General features: G+C 45.8%; 1 protein-coding gene across 4 annotated transcripts in view; it reads left to right on the top strand.

Annotated features, from left to right (window-relative positions):
- Positions 1–20,819, top strand: part of LOC101169909 (tetratricopeptide repeat protein 28) — a 111,499-nt gene that overhangs the window by 37,646 nt on the left and 53,034 nt on the right. For all 4 annotated transcript variants that reach the window (XM_023960668.1, XM_023960669.1, XM_023960667.1 and 1 more), the window contains one exon: positions 17,579–17,726. In XM_023960668.1, coding sequence (XP_023816436.1) covers positions 17,579–17,726 — 148 coding nt within the window. The remainder of the gene's footprint in view (positions 1–17,578; positions 17,727–20,819) is intronic.

Raw genomic sequence — 20,819 nt, 5'->3', positions numbered from 1 at the left:
AGCTTTGGTCGTCATACTACAGGGTCACGACCTCTGCACAGTTTAAGGTGGATTTGGGCTGTCTGCAGGTGAAAAACACTCAGACTTGTGCGGGGCACGTGGATGACCTGAAGACCTGGTTGGGCCTACAGCTGGCACTGCTTTTTTTTGTCTAGCACCCCCAAACTCGGCGTCCTCACAAGTCATTTCTGACACAAAACAGTTTTGTCGACTTGGAGTTAACCATTGCGTGATTGGTGATAAATGTAAAGGGGTTGCATAAATATGCTGAGAAGGGTAAATGCCTAATGTTCTACTGCCACCGGGCTGCTTTGAGAACCGTTTGTTTACCGTGAAGAGATTTCATCCGGACATTTACGTGCTGTTGCTGCTGATTCACTGAAAACATCTGAGGTTTGTGGCATGAGGAGGATCTGAGTGAGGTTCTCCTGAAGAAAAAAAGTTCTGAGGAGAAAAGTGACCCGTCTATGGAAGCAGGACGATCCTCATATTGGCTTGAAGGACCTGCGGTTGAGGTTCCAGAAGTTTCATCAAAAAATAATAATTTAGTTGACTTCAAGTCCTTCTGACCCATTTCTGCAGGAAGCTCTGAGGTTGATCCCACATCATTAAGCTACCGCCACTGTTTTGGTTGTTTTTTGAAATCAAAGAAGAAACATTAAACTCTATGTTCAATGTTCTCATTGGAGGTGGTGTTTATGAGCTGGTGGATATCTGGGAGCTTCACATCAGAAACAGGAACTCTGTTCTGCTGTAATGATGGTCTCTCATGAAGCCCAGGCAGAACCTTTGCATTAAGTCTCCGCAGTGACGTTTAAAATGCATCTCCACCCACGGCCGCCTTTTGCCGTCTTTTGCCGTGAAAGAACCCGGCATCTCCCTTTGGTGTTCACGCTGGCCAGAGATCTTCACAGGATGACGAAAGCCGAGGAAAGAGACCCAGAGGACCACTTTCAGCTGCGCCTGTCTTCCTCTGGGGTTTGCATGTTTTCAGCAGGATTTAGAAAAGCCTGCTCAACGCTCTCCTGTTGGGAGCATTTATTTAGTAAATGCAGAATATAGCTGCAGCGCAGTGACACTACATCCATGTCCCGTTCCTCGACCACACCAACCAAAGACAGAACCGTCCTGTCAGTTCTGTGAGTATCTTTGACAGTTATGGACGGAGAAACATGTAGAGCTGTGATGCAAAAGCAGATTAACGTGAAGTGACAAAGAGACAGCAGTCTTAAAACTGAAGGAGCAACAACAGGATGATGGGCCTTGACTTGAGTCTTGATAGGTTTTCTATTGTAGTCCTGCTGTGACTAAACCTCCAGGATGATGGTTATTACATCTGTGCTTCTAACCGGACTCCAGCATGTCCAAAGCAAACATGTTGTACAGCAGAAGAAATGCAAACTCAACAAACTCATTAGGAAAGAAAACCTGATGCCATAATGGGTTAAATGCTTCAACCATTGTTTTCCTGTTTCTCTTTCTTTATTCTAGTATCTTCCTCCATTTTTTGTTCCTTAACTCCTCCAATGTTTCATCTATTTTAACGTTTCAACTATTCAAATGTTCAGCTCTTTCAGCTTTTTCCAGCTTTGACTTTTGCTCCTTCAAATCCTTGAACTTTTCCAGATATTCCAGGATTTCTGCCTCCATTGAAATCTATGGGGAATCCTTGGAGCTGAACCTCGCTGGTTCGATACCCGACTCTGGCATTTTTCAAAAACAAATATTTTTTGTTATTGTGCTTTTTTCACTTTATTTATGGTCAACTTCCATTTCTGTCTTTTTTCCTTTTTATGCCATTTATGACCCTTTAAGTTTCATTTTGATTCTATAATATAGCATCAACGCTGCGTTTTCTTTTGGAAATGCAGCTCACAGTTCAAGTCAGTAATTACAGAAATGTGGTTTCTATGGATCGCTGCATGTTTGATAACATCAGTGTCTCAGAAAAAGGCAGGAAAACCGTTTTCTATGGATGATCCATCTCAGGTGCAGTCGCCGGATTCAGCCTGAGGTGAGACGAGCGCTTGAGCTGGACTCCAGCGTGGGTGATGGTCTGGCTGCCATCAATATGTTGATGGGACTGTAAACCACTGCGGACCTTCTAAGAAGATAGAGAAGCACCGTATAAGTTTATACCTTTATCCTCTTTACCCCCTTGACTCACACTTTCTGTGTAAAATCTGAATTGGGTGTCGGTGGGAAATGAAACCTGCCTGCAGGGGTCTGTTATGGAACTGCAACCTTTAGCACTTCCTGTTTTGTGCCAAACCCGGAAAATTGGGGGGGGGGGGGGGGAGTCATCTGGGCCCCCTCTCCTGGGATGATTTTAGGAGTGAGGGGCCATGTTCAGGTGAGCTTCATCGCTGAAATCTTCATGTAGTTTGTCTTTTCACTGCAGATTCAAACAATCTGAACCTGAAATCACCACAAGTTTTATGACAACCAGTTGATTTAGGAGGAAATCTGAGCTGCATGAATGCAGAGCGGCGTTCAGAGCTCCACGCCGTTTGGCTAGTTGCTCATTTAGAAAGTGATTAGAATTGTTGAACTCCCTGCCCGCTCAGTGTAATCTGTTTTTTCTGATCCATTATTGTTCTTTTCTGAAGCCTTCAAGGGGGCTAATTCAGCAGCTGATTCTTACATTCGCCAAAAGGTCAGGCGGGAGAGAAAATCCAACAAATCTGTTCAGCGTCTTTGTGTTACCGGGGATCTGTGATGTTCCTCTGCACTGCTCCTTCGTTATGCAGCGGCTTAGTGTCACTAATAAGGTCGGTTTATGGACTGAAAACCTGACGCTGGATGCACGCCCCATGCAGAGCTTCACTGCAGTTGCATCATTTAAAACCTTTATTCAGGTTGTTGGTTATAAAACACAAAAAGCAGCTCTAGATTTCTGAAAACATGAAGGGTCATTATGAAAAGTGTTGAAAGTGTAAATCTGAGAAACGACTCAAACAGCAGGAATCCTCATTTTAGACCGTCTCAATGTTTTGGTCGTAACAATATAGTCAAATGTAAAAACACACACGACGTCCCACTGAATGCTAAAAACCTAAATCTAAAAAGCTGTGGGGTTCCCCAGGGCTCCATCTGGGGACTTCCTTTGTTTGATCTGGTAATGCTTCCTCTGGAACAGTTGATATGCAGCAATAACAATCCTTCCAGAATGATGCTGATGACACTCAGATTTATATTTCACTGAAGTGACTATGGAGCAGCGGACTCACTCCGTCACCTGGCAGAGAAATAGACTGTAAAACAGCTCTGCTTATGGACAGGTTTAGCAGCAAAGGCCATCTTATGTTGGTGCATGTTGGGGTGGCTGTGGTCCAGAGGTAGAGCGGTCAACCACTCAATGGGAGTTGATTTGGTTCCCGCCTTGCTTGCTCACGTGTTAAAGTGTCCACACTGAAAGCCCTGGTGGTTATACTGTAGGTTGGTGCCATGAATGGGCTTTGGTTCTCTAAGGTAGATAAGCGCTACACGTGTCCTGGACACCATTCACCGTTGAGCGCATGAACCCTTCAAGTCTTTGAGCTCAGGAGGCGGCTGTCTGCTGGTGAGAACTGCATGGCCTAAAGAGAGCCGGTCCTGGCGCTTTGTGTGGAAAACAAACACGGCAGATTTTACTGTCGTTGATTAGATCCAAAAAGTTTTCTGTGGATATTGATCTCAACACTTCTTTCAGTGTTTCTCAAATTAAACATTTTAAGCCTTCAGTGGATGAAATGTAGATTATTATCTTGTTGCTTTGTGCCAATTCTTTATTGGTAAACCACAAGGAGCTGTTAATGACTTTCAATAATAATCACAAAGGTGTCCTGATAGAATCCTAACACTTTATGTTTTAAACACCGGCGTATTGAATTCCAGCTGTAATATTCGTCCTCCTTCTTTCTCTCTAATCCAGGAAAAGTCTTTTGTGGCTATAGTTTGGAGGACATGGTCAGATAATGTGTGAGGTCTGAAGTGTCTGATTTTCAGGTGGATGCGTCGGAGAGAGACCAAAGTCGGACTCTGCACCTCAGAGCGGTGGCTCTCTGCCTGCCTGCCAGGAGCTTGTCCTGCTGCTGATGAAGCTGCATGACTCCAATATCCTCAGGACATGTTTCTCATCTCCGTCCTCCTGATGTTCCTCCCCGTTTATTTCACGGCTGTCACCACGTCTGCTTGTAGAGATACTGTCTCCTGCTTCGCTCTGATCGGTCCCTCTTCTTCGCTCATGCCTCCCTGGGAAGATAGGAACTGGAATGAAAGAGATTTTCTAAACAGAGCATGAAGAGGAGGGTCATGTATGACTTCATTCACATACAAACCTCTGTCTTCTCTGCTTTTTGTCTTAACCTCCTTTGAAGGAGTTTTCTCTAAACCCTCCACAGGCTCAATGAAAAGCTCCGGCCTTTCAGCCGATGATGAAGATATTCAGGATCTTTTGTCTCCCCTCAGCTCACCTTCTGCTGTGAGGACATGGGGACTTGTTGCAGCGCTTCAATGTCCCTGAACGCCTCATTCTTCCACATGTATGCGGCTGCGTGATTAGCTTTGTTTCTGCTTGTGGGCTCCACGGCAAACAAATGGGATTTGGCTGAAGTTCTTTCAGAGAGAAGCAAACACGCTTTCTGCTGGTTATTGAAATGAACCCATGAAGGAAAGATGCCAGGGATTTTATTTAGCCGCGCATCACTCCGGAGTTTGAAAAATATTTGGGTTTTCTCGTGTTATTTGTGTGCAGCTGATGTACAGTGGGGCAAAAAAGTATTCAGTCAGCCACCAGTTGTTCAAGTTCTCCCACTTGAAAGATGAGAGGCTTGTCATTTTCCTCATAGGTAAACCTCAACTATGAGACAAAATGAGAAAAAAATCCAGAAAATCACATTGTCTGATTTTTAAAGAATTTGTTTGTTAATTATAGTGGAAAATAAATATTTGGTCATCTACAAAAGTTCAACTCAATACTTTGTTATTGTTGACAATGACAGCAGTCAAACTGTGAGTCTTCACAAGGTTTTTCACAAACTGTTGCTGGTATTTTGGTCCATTCCTCCATGCAGATCTCCTCTAGAGCAGTGATGGTTTGTGTTCTCTGCTGCCAACTGGTGGTTGGAGGTTAAAGGTCAAAACAAGAGTCAGACGGACGCTCAGAAATAATGAAATAAATGTCGTCCTGACAGCATTTGGAATAGAAACAAGTATCACCAAATGAACTGTTGCGATATATCACCAAATCAATGTTTTCCATCCCCCTACTGTTTAGCACTGATCAGAATAATGAGAATAAAACAACAATCTGATCTCTGATTGGGATACAGCGTCTGGTTTTGATCATGTCTGAAACTACGTGATCTGCCTGATTTCCAATCACGTGATCGTATCCGTGTTCATTTCTACGTGAAGCTCCACAGACATGCTAACTTTGAGCCCTGATGGTGAACTGGTTCTGTAAAGTTCCGTCTTGTGTGGTGATCTTAGCGCGGTGACGGCGATGACTGGTTCTCTCTTTCATCATCGGCGGCGCGTTTTAGGCGGGTTCGACATTTCTCCTGCTTCTGTTTGCAGCCGCTCTCATCTAACCGACGACCCTGACTCTTCTGGTATTTCCTTCTGCTCTCCTCTGCTCTTTTTTCAAAGTGTCTGAGCTAAAGAAGCTGTAAAACCGAAGCAGAGAGAAGACCCACAGCTCTGAGAGTTTTCCCCTCAACTTTGTCTGCTGTCTCTTTTTTTTCCCCGTGTGTCAGAAATGATTATCCTCCGTCCCTCCCCAGGCCTTGTTTGCGTGTTCTCAGACATTTCCTCGGGTCTCCTTTATTCCTGGCAGAGGCAGAAAAACCTCCAACTGGTTTCATTTTAAAGAGAGAATAAAGAGGACTGAAGCGCAGAGAGCACGTCTTCAGAATCGCAGCGCTGAGGCGCACAGACCAGCAGAACCGGCGCCGCCAGTCAAGGTCTGTCTTACTTAATAAAGTGAGAAGGGAGGAAAGAGAGGGAGGGGTGGAAGACGCGTCTGCTGAGTCCTGATGGGAATAGCAGGAAGAAAAGTCATGCTGCTGATTCATAAAGTCCTACCTGATCAGGTGTTTGTGGCGCTGACCCAGCAGTGGTGGGTTTTCTGGACTGGCATGCCTCATGACTGCATTTCTCCTAAAATGTGCTCAGCCTGTTTGGACTTTTGTCAATGGGAATACAGTTTGATCTTATTTCCTATTTGTCTCTGAGTGTTTTCCAACAGTTTGGAACACAGATTTCAGTGATTAGTAAAGATAGTTGAAGCTGAAGTCACTCTTCCTTCTTCCTTATTCTGGATTCCATTTCAGGGATTCCTACATGTGGAACCGCCTGCAGTGGGCCGTGTGTCCATGTCCGGTTTTTGGCAAAGCAGTTCGGGCGGTCGTCCCATTTCCTGAATGGCAGTAGACAAGCGTTAGCGCCGTCCACGGCTTCCGGCGGTAAAAGCCGTCTCTAGAGGAACGGCGTCCAAAAACATCTGCTCTTATGTTCACACTCTGCTTGTTTGCTCTGATTCGTCCTCTTTGATTAATCCTGTGACTGCAAACCACTAGACTGGGACAAAATCCATTCTACTCTAATTTACAAGGTTTCCATGGTAACCAGTTCTCTCTATAAAATTGATCCCAGTCCCAGCCTCCCAGTGGCCTTTGGTGCAGGAACAGGGACAAACTACAGGAAAGAGGATTGGTTCTGGCAGAACCCAGCGGAGGACAGGGATCAGAAGAAGACCTCTCACTTTCACAGCGCCTCTGAAATGATGTCATCCTCACAAGTTAGCAGGCATGGACACCAGAACCTGGATGCACTTTTCTGTCCAGTCATGATGAAGGGAATCCTGGCAGACGTGGCTCCGGTTCATTGGACTCGGGCCCGGTATGGATCCGGTGTGAATGGAGAACTGTACTCTGGCCCGGTTAGCAAAGGGAGGATGTCAGTTCTGCAGTGTTCCCTGGTTTATCGTGAGAGTTGCGTCCTAAAATGAACCCGTTGTTACAGTAACAGAGATGTTTTAAGGCTGCAAAACTCCTCACGACACACTTTATCCACTTCTCTCAGACAGACATGAACATTTTCACACTTTTCTGTCTTCTTTAAACTTCAAACCTTCATAGGAAATAAGTCCAGGATGATAGAATAAAAATACAGATCTGATCTGATCGTGATCAAAGATTTATGTCCATGAGACAAACTGAACGCGTTCTGGACAGAAGACACGACACGGAGGACGTTGACTGACAGTCTACAGCCAAGAACACCGCGCGCTGAAAAAAACACGCAAAATCTGATGAAAAACCGCGAAAGGTGAATGACAGCGAGGGACAACTGTACACATTTAACTCTCTTTTTCTGCCCGTTTATTTGTGGATGAGAAAACTAGTAAAAGATAGAATAGCGCCCCCTGCTGTGTGGGAACTGAAACGGTGGCCTTGGCGCTCAGGCCTTCATGGTTACAAACATTCAAACTGGAGAAAAAAAGGAAGGAAACTCTTCTTTGTTTGTTTGATGATTTTTCACAGAAAACACTGGATTTGTTTATCTGCTCGAGCTTTTCAAGCCGCCTCTGACTGCTGTCACACCTAAACGCTGCCAGGAAAAGACACTAATTGCTCTGAGGAGATTTTCTCCGCTGCATGGTTTGAATCCTCTGCTGCCTTGCTCATCCCCAGAGAAAGAAATCTGTCCTGAACGGCGGTTTATCTTGGTGTTTGGCCCCTTATTTTCTTTGAGTTTTCATCAGACTCTGAAGTGCGCAGCGCCTCAGAGGACGCCTGTTTGCTGTGAATAATTCAGATAAAAAAAGCTATTGAGGACGTGACATCTTCACATAAAACGTTGACAGCTTTCCAATGGCAGACTCTGGGCTGGATCCTGCGGCGTGTTTGGGCTTTATCAAAACAGCTCGCCGTTTGTAGTTGTATGTTTCATTTGCTGCCTGGCGCTGGGAGGCGGCGGGGAGGTGCAAATGTCACGCCGCTCGAAAAAGCGAAACCACCCGAGTGTGGAAAGTCTCCGGAGGAAGACGAGCTGAAAGCCTCTTTGGATGTGAAAGGAGGAAGACGTGGGAGATTTTTTCACATGGAGATTGCTGGCTGTGCCTGTCACGCACGCCCACACCGGCTACTGCCTATAATCACATTCCACAGCATCTCGCCTCCTAAATTGAATTGTAATTGCCACACAATAGGCGTGACATCTCAATTCACAGGGCTGCTGGTGTACAAGCAGCTCCTTTAAATTGATCCTAAATTGGGCAATGTCACTGATGAGCTCAGAGCGTTAATGACAGAACAGGAGCAGGAGCAGGTATAGGGGCGTGGGGGCAGCAGGGGGGAGGGTACTAACTCTGAGGATGAATTGCCCCTTTTGGACCAGTGTTTGTAATTATTGCTTGTGTCAACGGCGGCTGCAGGTTCACCTCCTCAGTGATGTTCCTGTGAGAGAACGGAGGAACAGAAAAGACGCCGTTTTATGGCTGACATACAGTGAAAGAGCGTAAAGACAACTGAGCGGCGTTTTCGGGAACTAAGTGAGGAACTTTACAACCGCGTAGGCGCGATTCTAACCGAGCGACCCGTGTTTTAAAACTGCATGCCTGCAATCCTAACTGAGCCGTGATCCAGCGCGGTCAATTCCTCTTTGCGCCCTCAACAGGGTTTACGCTCGGTGTTAAGGGGGCGTTTTTGTAACTTGGGGGGCAGTATTCAGGGGCAGCGGGGAAGGACTTTATTTTAGAGGCTTTAATAGTAAAGAAACGGTGACTGGCTCGTACCTGGGGTTGGGGCGGGGGGATGCCCGGAACTCCTGGGTGGTGGTGGGGTGCTCGTCTGGGGCTGTGGGCGTCCTTCTCCGGCGGGGCCCTGCGTTGGGCTCTTCCGGCGCGGTGGGGGGGCTGCTTTCCTGGCTGGGCTGGGGCGGCGCTCTCTTTCCCTCCGCGCCTCCCTGCTCTCTGGCTCTGGTGGCCTCGCGGCGGTCCTGCTGGTCCTGGCCTGGGTGGCGGTCTTGGTCGCCCAGGGGGCGGTTGTTCCCTGCCTGTTCCCGTGTGGCGTTGGGGGAATTCCGGCTGCCGCTGCTGCTGCGGCGGGGGTCTGCGTGTGGGGGTGGCTGGGCGCTCCTCCTCCTTCTTTTCACGTTCCACCATCCATTTTAGAAGAACATAAACACTCACCTGAGCACAGGTGTTAGCTCACCTTTGCACTAATAGTTTGCATGATTGAATGAATGAAAGATTTCACACTAGTTGGTTTAAAGGCATAGGTATGCGTTCGTGAACACTATCTGTTTTGTGTACATGTTGACATGTGGACATTTTTGCGGCTAGCAGGTGTGTTGATAATATTTGAGTGTGTGTGAACAGGCCCCGCCCTTTTTGTACTACATTTGAACCGTACTGTAACGATAAACAACCAGTAAACCTGTCTGCTCTATGCTGCTTCATGGTCTTACCCCCCCCCCCCCCACTATCACCCCCCCCTCTCTCTAACGTCCCTCCCTCTTCTTCCCCTCTTTCCTTTTCCGTCCGGTCCAACACCAAAGATTTTCAAACATGATTGAAATTAATAAATTTTGGCCTCAATTACAAAAGGGGTTTATTCAGACATACCTTTGGTTTGTCTGAAGATGAATAACCCCTCTTGTTAAAATAAAATATGTCCAACCCAAGAGGCCCTCAGCTCTCATCTGCCTGCCTAGCTGTTGGACAGGACAAGTTAAAAAAAAAAAAAAAAAAAAAAAGAAACGGCGGCTGTAATGTGGATTAAAACGGTAGCAAATGCAGTGATTTTCACATGAGAAGAACTTACAGCACAGAAAAAGCATATATATATATGAGAGCTTGGAGGAGAAACCACCCGTGGAGGGTGAGAGGGGTTTTATATATATATATATATATATATATGAGTCTCTGGACTTGGGCCTTTCTTGAATTAAACGGGGGCGCTGCCATATTGGATAATTAGTGCTGCCATCTATGGGATAAACTAAAGCTAGACCACCCCCAAGTGACAAAAACGCCCCCTTAACACCCAGCCGAATGTGAAAAATGCCAGTCTCTCCGAGGCGAACAAAACCTCAGAGACCAAAAAAAAACCTAGCTAAAAAACAGCTAATTGCAGCCGCATCCTTTGCAGAAGGCACCGCATATGACAGGAAAGGGGCACGGAGGAGAAGAATCACCAAAGTGGTCGCTTTGCATGTAGCCAAAGACATGGTACCCATATATACGGTGGAGAAGACGGGGTTTATTAATTTAATTAAAACCTTAGACCCCAGATATGAACTGTATGGTTAATCCTTCAGAAAATGGTGCTACTCTCAAGGTGAATGTTTGTCTATTTATAAGTCTGACTGAAAACACAGCTGGGACTTTGATTCCAAGAGTGAGTTAATTTATTTATTATTCATCCCAGAAATGGGGGTTACACTGTCTTGAGTTTGATTAAATCAAATCAAAATTTGCTTTAAGTTGTCTGCTGTTTGTTCTTATTGCTTTCCTTAAGTGTATGTGTGTGTGTGTGTGTGTGTGTGTGGGGGGGGGGGGTCGGGAAAAAGTCGGAAATCGAATTTAAAAAAAAAACATGGATTTTAATTTTAGGCCATATCGCCCAGCGCTACCTGGGGGTGCCGAGGCCATTAACGGGGGTCCATTTTTAGGGCAGCACAGAGTTTGAGCAGCAGGCACTAAAAGAACTGTTAGCATGTTTATTTAAAGGACTTAATTCCCGCGGTGAAGGTAAAGAGGGTTCAAATAAAGCGCCGGTCGTGAGCCGCCTGCTACACACAGAGGTCAAAGTTAGTGGGTCATTTGTTAGTTTGAGGGACTTTGTTTGGGTGAAAATACCTGTTTTGGATTAGAACCAACGCTCACTGAAGCTGTTTTATGGAAATGTGAACTTCTCCTCTAAACCTGTAGTCAAAGGTGAGTTTTCTCACCTGCCAATCAGAGGAGACTAACTGGTGGATATGAAACAGAACCTGAGGAAAAATGACCTTTATCTACATTCATGTCTTCTGCTTCATCCTTAAGGCGTCAGAGTTTAATCCTGGAAAGTGGTTCTCATCTAAGCTTTGCTGAAGGAGCTTGAAAGCTCCGGATCACTGAGACCAGTTCTTATTAACAAGCATCTTTAGAAGAATTATTGATGACTGTTTTTAAATGTTTCAATGAAAGGAAAAGTCAGTCCTTTGTCTGTAGAAGCCTTTTTATGCCCTCAGTCATTTACAGGCCGGTCTGGAGCAGCTGAACAAAGAAAAAACAAGTTCATCGTGTTCTGCATCCTGATTGGCTGTCAGTCTCCATTCTTCTGTACAGAAAGCATTCAGTTTGTCCATCGACAGAAATCTTTGATCACATTCAGATTTTTGGTTTTCATTCTCTAATCCTGGACTTTCTATGACGGTTTGAAGTGTGAGAGTTAAACAAAAGAGAGACGTGTGAAAATGTTCATGTCTGTCTGAGAAAAGGTGAGACGTTTTTACAGCCTTAAAGCATCTCAAATAATTATAAAATAAAAGGAATCACAGTTTTCACCTGGACACAGGTAAATGTTGCGATAATAAGGAACCGCTGGAACTGGTTTGCTAGCAGATCAGTCGTCACGACAACATTATTTATTAAACAGAAAGAATAACTTTTGATACTTGATCTGCATGTGCTATGAAGATTTCTAAAATACAGTTTTGTCTATTTTACATAATAATTAAGTACTTATGACTTATTGATACTTAAGTATTCCTAATGACCTGAAACTGTGTTGGTAAGACATAAATATCTGAGAAAAGTGATGAACCGGATAATGATAAATCATGGAATCAAATGGTTACGTTTACAGGTGGAGTTGCAGGAAGACTCGTCTGTCTTCAGGTCTTCATCCTGAAAAGAGGGTCTTATTTCTTCAGGGTCAAAGGTCATGAGCCAATCAAACAATCAGCCAGCCGCTCTGTCTGTGTGAGTGACAGCTTCCAATATAGGCTGCAGGTGTGTTCATGGTTCTGGCTTTTATGCGTAAATCCCAGCGCTCTGTTCGGGGTTCAGAGGGTGAAGTCCTGCCGTTGTGATGCACTCGGTGGGGGACGTCTGGGGTCAGGTGTTGGAGCAGCAGAGGGAGGCTCTTCAGGGGTGTCAGCTGCTTCTTCACGGTGACCTCCACTCTTCACATTTCAGGGGGGGGGGGCTGGTCATCATCTCAGCGGGGAGCGCCTAAACGGCTCGCTTTGCTCCCGTGCCCGACGCACAGACTCATCTTTTCATGAGCTCTTTCTAAAAACAGCGACTGCTTTCTGCAGCTTTTACAGACGATGTCTGATTGTTCTGAGGCTTGAACACCGTTTGGGTTCGTCTCCTGGCAGGACGGTCGTCCTCATTCTGTCCTCATTCTGTCCTCCACAGAAAAGTCTCTGAATTCACACAGCTGACCACATCGCTTGGTTTTTCCCATGAGCCTTTGATCCTAATTACACCACGGATTTCATCGTTTTCCCGTTCAGCTTGGATGTTTTTATTCAAATTAAAGTATTTTCCAGTTGTTTGCATCTGTGTTGCTGATGTAGGCAGAGAAAGGTTTGGGGCAACAGCTCAGAGTCTTTAAATGTTCCACAGTTTATGGAAAAATAATGTGTAACATCTTACAGCACCTCAGTGCTGAGCTCATGCTGAGCTGGTTCTGTTAGAGTCCATCCTGTCCCTGAAATGTGAATACATGGTTTTACCAGCAGGATGTCTGGACTCCCCTTTAGAGCTAAAGTCTCTGTCCCAACTGTCCTCACGGGTGGATGCGGTTGAAAAAGTGGTTAAACCTGTACGGGACCACACAGGTGACGATATATCAAGGTGGTGGACCGTTTTCTACGCTCATGCTGCAGGTCGTGGAGAACACATATACCACGGTCCAGGTGAATACTTGACTCTGATTGGCTGCTGGGTGTGCATTAAAAAGTGATAACTGCACGTCTCCGGTCACCTAGCTTAAATTTTCTGTATCACTGCGATGTCTTCTTTAAAACAACCTTTATCTTCATCATCTGGACAAAAACAGGCGGTAAGAGGAGAACTTTCTCTCTGATCTGATGATTTATTTAACACAACTTGATCATCAGCATAGATATCGCTTTCCTTTCCCTGACAACGTGCCACGTAACAAATAGTCCACTTTTAGTGAAAAAAGCGATCCTAATGGAAAAAAAACCAAGAATAAAGAACTAAAACCTGGTTGAATATTTCTGTCTTTAGTAAGTGACCATGGTCTAAGCGGCTTCATGGCCTCCAAAGTGTGCTCTGCGCTGGACGGTTCAGGCTTCCACGGCGTGCGTTAATTTCTGATAATGCACACTTTGACGACCCTTACTCATACAATATGTAAGGGTGAGTAAGGGGGAAGCATGGGTGTGAGACGCAGGCGTCCGTTAGAGCTGTTCACGTGACACGTGCACGCCCCCTGCTGCCGCCTGACTGTCAGAAATGATGAAATCAGACGGTCGGTTTGTGTGGACCTTGGTGTCACGGATCACACGTGTGCAGCACTTTTCAGTGTGGAGCCAGCACTCACGCCTTTCTAACGACCAGAGTGTGGCGTAAGGACGCCGTACGACGGCATCACCTGTTCATCATGAGTGCGTGGAACTTCCATTATCCTCACGAATACTTTTACCACACGGGTCAACCTCTGTGACTGAGGCCTTAATGGAACAGCCTCCTAACTGACAGAGTTATGTTTTTCCTCTGAAGTTCAGTAATGTTCATAGTGTCTGTATTATTAACATACTTCTTAGGTTCTTCTGTTGTTAGACGCCGTCGAAACATGTCAGGTATGTGAACAAACACACAACACAACCGTGTCTGATAACAGAAAAACCTAAGATGGCATTTCCACTTTATTTACTTAACCTCCATAATTCACTTTATATATTCTTACATGCATGTGTCGTTGTCGCACACAAACCTGTGAAGCTCTGCAGATTGGAGTGGGGGGTGGGGGGTAGAGCCCACAGCTGGCTGTTTATTGGTCCCCGGGGAAAAGGCGGTTATGGCCACTCAAACTCGATTACTGATTCTTTGTTAGTGTCAAAGCGAAACTGATGAATTATCATGCAGATGAACCGGGGGCCCAGTGGCTAGTTGTGTTGTGCTGTGCTCGTGTTGTGTTGTTCCTTTTGTGGTTTCATCACTCGCTTATTCACTTTAGCGTGAAGGAAGGGCAGACGTCTTTCTTCACTTTAGTCTGGTTGAGCAGCTCCACACCATCACACTCCCTCCGCCGTGTTCGACAGTTGTTCGGAATTTTTCCGTTCGTTTGATTCCAGATGTTTTGGGACACGTGCTTTCCAGAAGGCGGGTCCGACAGAGACTGCAGGTTCAGGGAGGATATTAGATCCGGGTGCTGATCCGGGTGTTCAGACCACATGCCAGTTGGATACCCTCAAACCTGGTTACAGAGGTGGACCAGTGAGAAGAAGACTGAGGGAACCAATGAGACTCCTGGGTGATGTGGACGCTCCTCCATCTCCTCCTGTAGAACCAGACCAGGAGCAGAGCAGGAACCGAGAATCTGAGGGGGTCATCCAAGTTTCTGCCCTTAAAATCTGCATCCAGAGAAAACCGGATATTTATGGGTGATAAAAAGAATCCTTTGATCTGAGGTTTCTGCTTCCTGAATCCTCATTTTTGATCATTCTACTATAAATTAAAAGATCGTCAACCATTACAAAAACTAATGACAGTGAACAGATTGATTCATTAGTATCACTAATATTAATGTGTGTCCAACCCCCCCCCCCCCCCCGTTCATTCATGAAGCAGACGAGCTTCAATCCAGTTAGTCCTGATAAACGGAGGCTGATCGTGTCGTCTGTTCGATTCCCCGATTTCCACAGACATCCATCTCTATCATGTCTGCTCGCCACTTTCAGCGCCATCTGCTCGCCTTTAATGGGACTTACGAGCGCTAATTGAAGCATCTGTTCATGCGGTGATCCTCCTCTGCTCCGACACGTGACTCCCCCCTCCCTTCATGGGGGGGGCTCTATTTAGTTTGGTCTAGAACCAAAACCCGGATCAGAGGACAGAACAGCCGCGGCTGCAGACGGACGGATGCTGAAGCCAAATGTTTGAGGTCCAGAGGTTTCTGTTTGCTTTCTGCTTATTCAGCATCTTTGAGGAGTTTTGACAGTTTTTAATGAAAGTTTCATCAAAACATTATTAATTTGTAGAGCAGGAGTGATGAAAAACTATTCTTTTATTGCATCTTTAGAAATCTAGAGAATAAAACAAGTCATTTAAAAAAACAACTGTTTGTAATGTTTTTGGTTTGATGCTTTTCTGAGGTTTAGTTTTTCAAAATTTAGTTCATTCTAAGTTTTAAAACAATATTTAATATTTACTGATTTTGTGTTGCCAAAGACTGTTTGTCTCTGATTGTTTGCCGAAATGTAATACATTTTTTTTGCCTTTTGGTTAATTTTATGTAGTTTAAACAAAATATTCACAAAAATATTGCTAAAACAAAAGGGCAAACATTTATTGTATAAACTAAAACGCTTCTATCTATATTTTAATTATAATTCAGGAAAAGCTGTAGATGATGTTCATAAGTGGATTTAAGTACTAATAAAATCATTTAAAAAAGATTATATAGTGTTATGAATCAAAAGATAAAAGCAGAAACAGATTCAAATTGGACTCTATAGTCCACAAAAGGTGATTAATAGAATAACTGAATCCATAGATCATGCACCCATCTGCTGGGACTTGCTGTCGCCGTGATCTAAAGAACTGATCTGGACCGACCCGGTTCTTGGTTTCATCCGTTCAGATCCGTTTCTAGTTTCTACAAACTGAAATCTTTCTGTGCAGCCTTTGCTCGGCCTAAACGAACATCAGCTGTTTCTGATTCCCTAAAGGTAGTTTGAGTCACACCTGCTGCAGGTACGAAGACATTGTCTCCATTAAAATCTGCAAATTTTCTGGAGATTCCAGGAATCTGGAAGTTTAAGGAATAATTCATCACAAGCTGACCACGGGGGTCCTCTCCTCTTTATTGATCGTCCCTGAGTGACACGGAGGGGGTGGGTGGGGAGGTGGGGGGAGCTTGCATACATCCTGACAGGCAGGTTCCTCAGAGAGGCACGGAGAAAACATAAACAAACCAGACGGCGAGCGGGTGTTTGTTATACCGCCTGCCCCTCCCACCCCCGGCTGTGCATCTCAGCCAGAATAAGCTGACAGACACGAGGCAGACCCCCCCCCCGCTCCCGTCACTCTGACTTGTTTACATCTGTCCAGCCTCACAGACCTCACACAAACAGAGATAAATTCCGCCGATATTCATGTGGACATCGCCACTGACATAAACGTCTTCATCAGGCTGATGTCTTCCTCCCGGGGGGGGGGGGGGGGGGGGGGGGGGGCAAGTGGGAAGATCTCATCTGACGCTCACCCATTGTGATGGGGTGGAGGTCAGAAAGTAGCTTGCCCAGAATCTCAGCATGAATGATGGAGACAGTTTCCACAGCTTTGAAATGTGGCTGTCACTGCTGGACAAAAGATTGATGACAGAGCTGCAGACAGAGCTGCGGTCAGAGCTGCAGACAGAGCTGCAGACAGAGCTGCGGTCAGAGCTGCAGACAGAGCTGCAAACAGAGCTGCAGTCAGACCTGCAGTCAGAGCTGCAGTCAGAGCTGCAGACAGACCTGCAGTCAGAGCTGCAGACAGACCTGCAGTCAGAGCTGCAGACAGAGCTGCAAACAGAGCTGAAGTCAGAGCTGCAGACAGAGCTCCGGTCAGAGCTGCAGACAGAGCTGTAGACAGAGCTGCAGTCACAGCTGCAGTCACAGCTGCAGTCAGAGCTGCAGACAGAGCTGCAGACAGAGCTGCAGTCAGAGCTGCAGACAGCTGCAGACAGAGCTGCAAACAGAGCTGCAGTCAGACCTGCAGTCAGAGCTGCAGTCAGAGCTGCAGACAGACCTGCAGTCAGAGCTGCAGACAGACCTGCAGTCAGAGCTGCAGACAGAGCTGCAAACAGAGCTGAAGTCAGAGCTGCAGACAGAGCTGCGGTCAGAGCTGCAGACAGAGCTGCGGTCAGAGCTGCAGACAGAGCTGCAGTCACAGCTGCAGACAGAGCTGCAGTCACAGCTGCAGACAGACAGAGCTAGCTAGTTGGAGTTACTAAAACTTTGGTTGTGTAGACATAACCTGTTTGCCTAAAATTTTATGAAGTTCGTTTAAACTAACCTGAACCTTTCTTTTCTAATATGTAAAAATATAAAAATCGCCAAATTTCACACATTGCCACAAAATGGCAGGCCATTTGGGCATCCCATAATAGTTTCAGAACTTCCTGTGGAAACCTCCTTTATGTGTGTTTTGGTTTCATCAGTGGATTTTAACATTTTTTGGGGGCTGCGTTAGAGATTTTCATCATTTTGACGGTCGTCTGAACTGCAGGCGTGTTGTTTTCCACATGAGTGTTTATCCACATGTGTACAGAATCACACGCCTGACTCTCTGAATGTGTTTGTTTGTTTTCTGTAGATATGTGGAATCTGTCCGTCACGGAAATGCTTTTCTTTCTCCCTGCAGGCTTATTTTCGTCAAGGGGTCGCCCTGCAGTACCTGGGTCGCCATGCCGACGCCCTTGCGGCGTTCGCCTCGGGCCTCGCACAGGACCCCAAGAGCCTCCAGCTGCTGGTGGGGATGGTGGAGGCGGCGATGAAGTCCCCGCTCAGAGGTACGCTCCTGCCTGAGCTCGGCTCTCTGCCTCGGCGGCTTCACCGCCCGACGAGCGCCACACGAGAGGCCGACGGGAAACTGAACGCATGACGGGAACCGGCGCTCCTTCAGAGGCGTGATGTGACAAAGAGAAAAGAACTCAAACGTTTCACCGAAAAAAAATAAGAAAAATGAGACAAAAAACATGCTTTGTTATTACACTGGTCCCATCACAGGAACGCCCCCCAGCCGTGACCTTTAACCTGTAAGAACCCCCGGGGACGTCAGTGTAACAGAAAAATGTTAGAAATGTGTTTAGCGGTTGTTTTGTAGAGTATTCCACATGTCTGGGTTCTTATGGGTTAAATGTGTTTTTGAAACAAAACTCTGAAGAAAAAAACATTTGAAAAAAAAATTTATTTTGAAAAAATGTTGAACGTTAATTGGCTGAAATTCTTCAAATAATTGAAATACTGCAGTTACGAAACATAGTTTGAAACTTTTAAGATTCAATTTCCTGCTGTTTACCTTCTTTGATTCCAAAAAACAGTCTCGACTCATCCATGGCATTTATGACGTTCACAAGGAAAGCGCGATGAAACGTCGTCATGGAGACCAAAGCCGGACAGGAAGTGGAGCACTGGAGGTCATGCACAGAACCATAGAAGAAGCATCATAGTGGAGCCGTGCTATGTACAACACAAAAAGGGATTAACAATTTAGAAGGAAAGTAAAGTTCTGTGGGTCACATCCGGCTGATCCTGAGGTCCAATGGATCCTTAAGAGCTAAAACCCTTTTCCTATTGCCCCACTGCGAGGAAAATAGAGTTTTTGTGGCATTTTTCTGATGATAAAGGACAAAGATAAAGACAATTATTTCTTTATTGAAATCGTCCTGAATCAGGAGCAGACGAAAAAAATGCAGTTTGAAAAAAGATCGTATTTGCGATGTAGAAAATCTGCTGGGCTGGCCACAAGCTCTCTGCTCTGAGCTCTCAGCAAAAGAGAGGGGAAGGGGGGCGGGGTTGCTTCTCGGGAAACACTCTATGAACTACTGCTGCTCTGCAGAAACTACATCCTAGAAAAATGACCGGCCGGTTTGTACTTCACAGCCACTGGTATCACATCATCGTATTGCGTCCAGACGGCAATCATGAGGTCTAGTTTACACTAAAGTTGGCCGGTTTCACTTGGGACTGTCCGCGATAACAAACGTCTGAGTAAGCCTGATGACGCCACTGTCTGCAGCGTGTCAGAGGTTTGGTGTTTTATTTTATTTCATATAAAGCTGTTTTTCAGCTTTATTCCAATTCCAATCACGGACGACACCATCAGCTTGTGTCACATTTGGTAGCGATTGGGGCGATTCGCCTCTGATGGCCTTTTGACCCATGCGATTGCAAATCCCTATGAAGTACAAACCGGGCCTAAGGCGTTGTAGAAGAGTTCACTACGACCCGTCGTCTGCAGCACGTCCATGTCCTCTCTACAGTGAGCGCTCTACCACCTTGACAAAGGTTTGACCCTTTCCCCCCCAGACAGCTGGATCTGCCCATCAGGGCAGTTGGGACGCTGGCTTGACTTTCAGGAGTTTCTCTTCTGTCTCACAATTGTGGCTGAGTCAGGTTAATTCACAGAATCAGGTGGTTTCTTCTCCGTCCTCAAAGGTTGTAAAGATGAGAAAATCTTTAGACAAAACAAAAATCAGCTACAAATGTGTTTTTTTTAATGAAAATCCCAAACTTGAGGCGAGTTTCCAACAGAAAGTGTTGTTTGCTTTGAGTTTCTTGAGCAGAAACAGAAGAACTTGTCTGTAACGCTGAAGGACAGCTGGAGGATGGGAGCTTTATTAGAGCCAGTTCAGCATGATTTATTCAGGAGGTAGACGTCTCATTGATCTCCTCTACAACACGTGAAGATGAAGAGAGAAAGCAGACCATCTAAGATAGCTGGCAGCTGGAATTGGCTCAGGATGATGAACAGACATCTCTTTCCTGGGAACTGTCTTTAAGTTGGCGAGCTTCAGCCTCAGTTGATGCAGCGCTGAGCGTTCCCAGTTATTCCTCTGCATTTGCAGTGGATGCGTTGATTTGCTGGAGGCCGTTGTGGTTGGGCCGGCAGAGCCGTGGCCTTGTTTGAAGGTGCAGCGGGTTTGCATGAAGAAAGGAGGAAACTCCCTGAGAGTGGAGAGCAATAACTGCTGCTCTGATGGTTGTGAGGAGGTGGTGGAGCCCCCCAGGGGCAACCGTCCGTAACACTTGATCTCTGCTAATCTTCAAAGCCAGAAAGCCTCAAGTGTTTGCGAGGAGCGCCTGAGTTAGCGGGGGATCGGCCGCAGAGAGGACCGGCTCGCCACAGCAGGGCGCTGCGGAGTCGAGAGCAGGGAGTCTCCCGTCGTTTATCCCTCTAAAGTTTACAGAGGTCCTCTCAGGGGAAACATTTCTGAACGCCGAGGGCTTCATCAGATCAGCTTTGGAATAAAATTGAGACCAGGAAATTGATTCATTCATTGTCCATACCGTTTTTCCCTTCCGGGGTCACGGGGCTGCCGGAGCCCATCCCGGCCACTCATTTTTTCTTCCTCACTGCAACTTTAAACTTTGGATCTGAGATCTTAGCGCCGCGTAATCCATCGTATCATATGTGATAAAAAATGATTTCTGAATACCTTAAACCTTGTTTCCCGCCCTGTAGTTCATCATAATTCCACTAGGGGCAGTAGAAGGACTTCTCCTGCTCATTTCAAAATGGCTGCTTCTATAAAATCTCAAAAACATTTTTGGCCCAAAATGTTTTGCTAATTTTCTCAACTTTTTGGAGAGAAAAACTCGTGTATTGCTAATCATTTTCAAATAAGTGCTTGCTCTAGTGAAATACTGCTAAACTAGTTGATGATCAAGTCTTTATAATACGGGTAGACCTTATTAAATGAGGTGAGCAAAAACGTAGCAAATCACCCAACGCATCATAACTGAAACTGTTGTTGGACATAAAAAGACGGACAGATGGGAAAGGACAGACGGAGCTAGAGTTTGCGTGTTCTCCCCATGGATGTGTGCGTTTTCCCCGAGCTCTCCGGGTTCCTCCCACCGTCCAAAAATAGGGGGTGACT

This window comes from Oryzias latipes, chromosome 12 (assembly GCF_002234675.1).
Source record: "Oryzias latipes chromosome 12, ASM223467v1".
NCBI classification, from domain to species: Eukaryota; Metazoa; Chordata; class Actinopteri; order Beloniformes; family Adrianichthyidae; genus Oryzias; species Oryzias latipes.
This window is presented reverse-complemented; position numbering and strand designations above follow the sequence as displayed.